A 7,428-nucleotide genomic window follows, 5' to 3' on the forward strand; every position below is an offset into this window, starting at 1 on the left:
AAACACTGACATTAAACAAACCAACACAGCTGTTGGTCCCACCCACACAGCCCTGTCAGGACAGTGACCATAGGGGAATGGTGCCATGCATCTCTGGAAACAAGATAAAACAGCCCTACCCACAGTAGAGGGTGGGCAGCCCTGAGCCAGGAACCACTGGTGGACACACCCATGTCGAACAGCCCAAGTTTTCTTGCTCTGCTGCTGAATGCCCAGAAACCCTGTGCAGTGTTAGGCCAAAGCGTCTGGCCAGCCAGAAGCTAATTCCACCCCAAAATATTGATTTGTACCATCAGAATGGTTATAAAGACATGGCCTTCTCTTCTCTTTCTTCTCTTTTCCCCCCAAATCAGAAAGCTCTGAGGACCTAAAATCATGGTCTCCAATAGGGAAGTGAATCTATCAGTTACACAAGACTGGGCTGCTCCCATGGGAACCATAAGTCAGGATGGAGTTATTAATAAAGACTCTGAGAAGGTTGATCATTACTTGTTTCCTGTATGGCCTCGCATTCAAGATTTTCTGTCTTCTGGAACTAAGGTTCAAGCCATCAAGAAAGCAGCTCCTGCTTCAAACCTAGGCTAAGCACTGCTTTCTCAGCAGCAGTTTCTAGCTGAGAACAGGTTGACCATCATCAGGCAAACAGATGAATCCTAACCAGTGCCTACTGCCCCAGCTGCTGCTTAGATTTTCAGCTCTGTTCACTTGCCCCTTCACTTCCTCAATGTTTCAAAACAGCCACCACAAGCTAAAACCTCTAATCCCAGACACACTTGGAGTTCCCCTTTCCCTCCTTGGCCTGCTAGAAGCAATCAGTGTTCTGGCACCTCCAACCTTCCTACAGAGCAGACAGGAAGTGCCACAGACAGATGCTGGCCCTCCTGGGTCTGCCACACTCTCAGAGACATTCCCACCCTTCGTTCCATCAATAAACTCTGTGAAAAGATTCATTTCACCCCTAAATGCCACACTGAGGTACTCCCAAATTCCTGGGACATCTTCTTGACTGGCGGGTGGGATCATGCTGTAGAGAGGAAATCATCGAACACTCAAGAGCTGAGTTTTAGGGCAAGAGACGTGCTAGGCCTTCCTGCTTGGCTTCCTGGTTGGGAAAACTTCACAAAAGCAGCACAGCCCCCAAAGGAAGTGGATTAACAAGGTCCTCCAAGACAATGCCTGTCAGACCAAGCATGTGGTTCCCAGCCCTTAGGTACATCTCAGGTGCCTCCAGGGAGTGCAGCATCTATCCAACCATTCCCTCTCCCCAGCTTCCTTAGTCTTGTTTCTCTTCTCCTTTCACAGAACTCCCAGATCAGGTTCGAGGCCACCTCTGGCTCCCCTCCTAGGTCTCTATAACTTTTATCAGACGTGCAGCCTACCACTGGAGACAATCCTCTAAGAGGCTAATATCTGCCCACCACTTTTGGAGGGTCAAGAAGCTTGGTTATTTGTCTCATCTAATGTGTGCTGATTTCATTTTTCAAAGGTCCATTTCATATCTGGAGTAGACTGGAAGTTATCACAGGAGTTTCATGCTGACTCGGCAGGAGAGAGAATGATTGAGGGGCATTATGTTGGCTGACAAATTTCACCCAAACTTAAGCTTAACTGGAAGTGGGGGTGGAGAGAGGGCTATGGATTCAGAAGGAAGCAAAAAAGAAGGCTGTGCCAGGAGAGGAAAGTGGAGGAAGTTCAGAGAAAGGGTGGGACAAGGGAGGCTCTGTGACAGTTCTCTGCTGTCCAGGAGACTAACTCTGAGTCAGCATCGCCTATAAACTTTCTTGTGGCAAATCCTGCTAGATCCCCATACACAGAGACGACAGGCCCAAGAACCATAAAAGGATAAAGAGCAAGCCAAGCCCATTTGCTACTTCCTGCCCTCCGTAAAAGGAGGGTTCTGGGCTTTGGTCTTTCCAGCAGTCACCTAGAGTATAGCTAGGGAGGGCCACAAAGATTTCTTGCCCTGCTGGTCTGTTGCACAATCAGAGAGAGCTATGCACACTTCCCAGTCAAGTAATGGGGGTCCCAGAAATGCACACACTCAATCCCCTCAATAACATGTCCCTGAACAGGCACAGTCCCATCAGGTAAAGGAGGCTGATTTAGTCTCTATTCGGTTAACTAGCATGCCAATAACTTGAGGCAAGTTGTACACAGTTGCCCAGGTATACAAAGCAAGTGCCTTCTCTGTTGGCGGGACTGCAGATTGGAGCAGCAACTATGAAAAACAGCATGGAGGGTCCTCAAAAAATTAAAAATGGAACTGCCTTATGACCCAGAGATTCCACTTGTGGATAATATACCTGAAGAAACCCAAAATACTAAATTGACAGAATATATGCATCCTTATGTTCACTGCAGTGTTACCTATAATAACCAAGATTTGGAAGCAACCCAAGTGCCCATCAATAGAAGAGTGGATAAAAAAGTTGTAGTACATATACACATACAATGGAATATTACTTAGCCATAAAAAAGAATGAAATCTTACCATTTGCGACAACATGGATGGACCTAGAAAATATTATGCTAAGTGAAATAAATCAGTCAGAGAAAGACAAATACCATATGATGTCACTTACACATGGAATCTAAAGAACAAGATAAATGAACAAACAGAATTGAAACAGACTCTTAGATACAGAGAAGAGACTGATGATTGCCAGAGGGGAGGGTTGGGGGACTGGGTGAAAAAGGTGAAGGGATTAAGAAGTACAAATTGGTAGTTGCAGAATAGTTGCAGGCATATGAGGAGAACATAGGGAATACAGTCAATATTGTACTATGTATGGTACCAGGTGGGTACTGGAAGTACTGGAGGGAACATTTTTATTTATTTTATTTTTAATTTTTGTTAATCCTCACCCAAGGATATTTTTCCCATTGATTTTTTTTTTTTTTTTAAGAGATAGTGGAAGGGAGTAAGGGGTGGGGGGGAGAGAGGGAGAGACAGAAGGAAGAAGAGGGAGGGAGAGGGAGATGGAGAGGAAGAGAGGGAGATACTCATCTATTGGTTGCCTTTCGAATGTGCCCCGACCAGGGCTGGGAATTGAACCTGCAACCCTTTGGTGCGCAGGCCGACGCTCTAACCACTGAGCGACCAGCCAAGACACAGGGAACACTATTAAAGTATATGACTAACCACTATGCAAAATAACACTGAATGTAAACTGTATTGGGAAAAACCCAACAACTTCCTTTCCTATCCTCAAAAAAATTAAGTTAAATTAAATTAAAAATAATATAAGTGCTTTCCTTCAATTAAAAGAAGCACCAGGAAAATTCACATCAAGTATTGATTATCTATCTCTGTTAGAACAAACATGAAAACCACACAAAGAGTTTGGGCCACTTGGAGCAACTATATACAACTATGGATAAAATGAAGGACTTACCTCCTCTACAGACACAGGCAGGATGACTCGACTGTAAGAGAGGGAAAACAAGTTCAGGCTCTAAAACCTGCCCAAGGCTCTTAAAGCATCATTTTAGAATAGTATTAAACATTTTGTTGCACATGACACTGCACTCACTGTCAAAAACCCAGCAGAGAATGGCCCCAAGTGCTTCGAGGCTAGGACGCTCTGTGCCCTTCTGGTATCCCATTTAGGGCCCTGTGATTCAGTGTAAACCTGTCCCCCCATCAGCTACTTCCCAGGAAGGCTTCTGATTCACATTCAGAAATGTCTTCTCCCTCTCCTCCACTAATCTCCCCGACAAAACTTGCCAATGAGAGAGGCTAACATACGAGGACTCACCCCTGCAAACTCTGAAGCCAAGATGAGGATTCAGACCCAAAGAATCAGGCCCTGGGGATTTACACATCTGTGGACCCAACCCTCAAGGTGAAAGGCTAGGAAGGGGCCAACCTTCTTGGAGGCTCAATCACTCTAAGAGCATGCTCCAACCATCTCTGCTCTGGGACAGGATATTACAATACAAGCTACTACCACAAAGCCACCAAAAGAGGACACCCAACTTGTGTCCTGGCTTCCAGAAGCTATCCAAAGGCACCCCAACTGATCACTGTCTTTTCCTCCTCCATTTCAATGACCACCAATCATTGGAGGTACCACCAAAATCTGACAGAGAAGCCATGACCAGCAAAGTCCCCACACTGGTCAGAACTCCACATTGGTATGACGTTTAGCAACACTCCTCTGGGTGGCTTGCATTGTCAGGCAGAGCAACGGCCAACCCTTAGTTCAAAGCTGTGAGGTCAGAGGGCTGACACAAAAATGCTTAGTTGTATTCATATAAAACCAGCCAGCTTCCAAGGTGAGATGTCAGTTCCCAGACCCTAGCTGATACCCCCTGGAGCCTCCTGTATCTTGGGTGCTTGCTGAAGCATGAGCTGCTATGCCCTCTGTCCTATGCAGTGGTATCACCAATTAGGATTCTTGCTCTAGGCTGGTAAATAGTCTGCTTACTATTTTCTGTTTCCACAAAGATCCCCCAGATAGCAAGAAGCACACAGAGGGGTCTGAGAACAACATCATGCTATGGGCAAAACACCAGGCAGAAAAGTAGCAGGAAAAACAAAATGGGCTCCAAGTCTTTACTGCCTGCTAACTCCCCTCCTCCAGAATGACTCAAACAATGTAAATCCTGCAGGTTATTAGATGCTGCTACTAATGTTCTCCTCCCATTAGAAAAAGCTGACAATGCAGAAAAATATTTCCAACTTGGAGGCCACAATTTCAGCACCCTCAGTAGAAACTTCCTAGAAAACAATCAGCCTTTTATCTTCAAGAACAGCATTAAAAATCACATCCAAGATTTTGCAGAAATCAAATAAAGGAGAATCTTGTTAGAGGAAGTATCAGAAAAATCAACAGGGACAACCTTCAAACCCTGGATGGGCACCAAGTCTACCCCCACCTCCCCAAAAGGGAAGGGCATCTGCCAGCTCCTGACAGGATGCTCTGAGGCTGCTTACGTTACAGCTGCACACCCAGACATTTCCCCCTGGCTCCTTGGGAGCAAAACCACACAGCAGCAATGGGGTGCAATTCCAAAGGATAGGGCCACAGAGGCAGGGCTGGGCTGAGACGAGCTGTGCTCACTTTAGTGTGACCTTCACTCACACCCTTCCCAGAGCTGCAGTGCTGCAGCCACAGCCAAGTGTCTCGGATGCCCCTCTCCATGTCCCCTGCCCAGGAATGTCATACATGCCCGAGCACACACAGGGCACAAGTCAGGCAGGAAGGAAACGCACATGCCATGTAGGCTCTGCATCCCAGCACCTTGGACCTTTCTCTAACAGGCTTCAAGGGGAGGAGAACAAAGAATGGGAAGAGAGGACCTCTCTTTGAAACTCACTCGGATCTCTTTTGAAGATCCCTTTCCCTGCCTGACCTTCTTCACAAAACTACAGGTTTCTAGATTCTCAGATTCATCGGGGAATAGAAAAAAGGATCAGGAAAATGGGAAAAGCCTGTTTTCTGGACAGTCAAGATTAGAATCCAAAGTGCACCATGCTCTCTTCCTGTTGACATCCCAAGGTTCTTCCTCCTCACCCCATAAATCTCTGGCTGAGTCAACATCAGACTAGATATCAAGAAAGTAAGGTAGAGGGCTTCAAAATAATACTCTTTAGCTGGGATGACACCAGTTTCTGCTCCCTTTGTTATCCAAAGCTCTCTACAATGTCCTAACCTAAACACTTCCAAAGAGCAGTCAGATGGGCCAAAGTGCCTTCACCGACAACATGGAAACAGCCCTTCGCACACCTGCCTGGCTACCAAGTGAGTTCCACCAGTTGCTCTCTACTTGGACATCTCTCACTTCCAAAATTCCTGGGCTTCTGGCCCAATGCTGTCCACTTACCCTCCCCTCGAGGGAAGCACAGTTATACTGTAAATGCCACACACACAAATTCAATCTCTCCTCTTTGGAAAGGAAAAAAAAAAAAAAGTCCTGAGATGTTTCCTTGGAACCATGAGCTTCAGGGATGGGTCATCTCACATTTGAAAAATTTAGCAATGCAAACATCCCCACCTGTCATCCAATCTCCTGGACTTCAGGAGCAAGCCCATCACCCTGCAACTCCTCCCACCAGTCACTAGTTTCCACCCACTAGTCCCTACTCAAGAACTCCCTCACCCTTCACTGTCCTCTTCTAATGAATGGCTTTATGGCAACATCTTCAATTCCTCAAAGCAATTTCCCCATCTCTTCGCATCAAGATTGAGAATTCCGTAAAGATAGATTGCCCATTTCCCACCCACACTCCAATGATTCTTATGTTTATGTACAGACACTCTTTCCAAACTGTTCTCTACCCTGGCAACATCCTAGCCCGCTCCATCACTCCCTTCAGATCAGGTCAGCCCCTGCCCACTATTTTCTGGACTCCTTACCCAAGTGTCCCTGAGTCCCAAGCTTTCCCTGCCAATACCTCCGCTTCTGTACCTACCAGGTGGGCACCATGTCACGCTACCTTAGGGGTAGGTCCTCAGACCCTTCCTGTCACCCAAGCCTGGCCCTGACTCCCTAGTCCTTTTACTTTATCCACTTATTACAATCTTTCCCCTGATGCCTAAGGCAGCCACTCATACTTCAGGTTCCCCATCATCTCAACTCCATTCCTGACCTGTCTTATCTGACCTTCGGAGCCCCCCAGTACTGCGCATCCCCTAACCCCTCCCCACCACTGGCTAGCTCACCGCCTCTGCCTGCCCTTGTCTAACTGTTCCTCAGCCCCTCAGACACCTCCTCCCTCTCCCGTAGGTCCTCTCAGCCACTCCTGCAGATCTGGCCGGGCCCTCGTCCCTCAGCTCCCACTGTGGAACCATCCCATATAGCACCCAGTGCTCTCCATCCTCTCAGCCCCTCGTGTCCTGTCCAGCTCCCACTGTCCCCTTGACCCCTTCTCAGGCCCTGTCGGGTCCTCATTGTCCCCCGGCCTCTCCTCAGGCCTACTCAGCCATCACTGCCACTTGGGCCCCACCTCAGGTGCTGTCCGTCCCTCCCAATTCCCACTGGCCTCACCTCAGGCCCTGTCCGGCCCTCACTGTCCCCTCAGCCCCATGCCGGACCGCCCAACAGCCCATTCAGCGCTCGCCATCCCCCGGGCCCAGGCCAGCCTCTGCATCCCCTCCGCCAGCCACCACCCTCCCGGGTCGCCAACCCCGGCGCTGCCTTCCTCCGGCTTCCGCACGATCGCCGGACACTCACTACTCCTTGAGCAGCACCATGTCGCTTCGCGGCTCGGCGGCGGCTGCCTGCTGCCCGCCCGGCTTCCCGCCCGCTTCCCGGCGGCCGCTCTCCCCGTGGCCCTGCCCGGCCCGGCTGCCTGTGAGTCTTCGTCTTGGTCTGTTTCGTCCCCGCCGCTCTCGCCGCGGACGCTGCGCCGGCTCCTGCGCCCCGGCCTCACCGCCTCCCGCGCCGCTGCCGACGCCGCCCGGAGCTCTGGTTCCGCAGCGC

The 7,428-nt window shown here is 49.0% G+C and overlaps 1 protein-coding gene across 1 annotated transcript in view; it reads right to left on the bottom strand.

Annotated features, from left to right (window-relative positions):
* The window catches only part of PITPNA (phosphatidylinositol transfer protein alpha), a 43,374-nt gene extending 35,946 nt beyond the window's left edge, over positions 1 to 7,428 (bottom strand). The window contains exons 1-2 of the mRNA XM_080678513.1: positions 7,180 to 7,428; positions 3,396 to 3,426 (exon numbers count right to left, since the gene is read on the bottom strand). Of these exons, the coding sequence (XP_080534639.1) occupies positions 3,396 to 3,426; positions 7,180 to 7,199 (51 nt within the window). The 5' untranslated portion in view covers positions 7,200 to 7,428. The remainder of the gene's footprint in view (positions 1 to 3,395; positions 3,427 to 7,179) is intronic.

This window comes from Plecotus auritus (assembly GCF_963455305.1).
Source record: "Plecotus auritus genome assembly, chromosome: 7".
Taxonomy (NCBI): Eukaryota; Metazoa; Chordata; class Mammalia; order Chiroptera; family Vespertilionidae; genus Plecotus; species Plecotus auritus.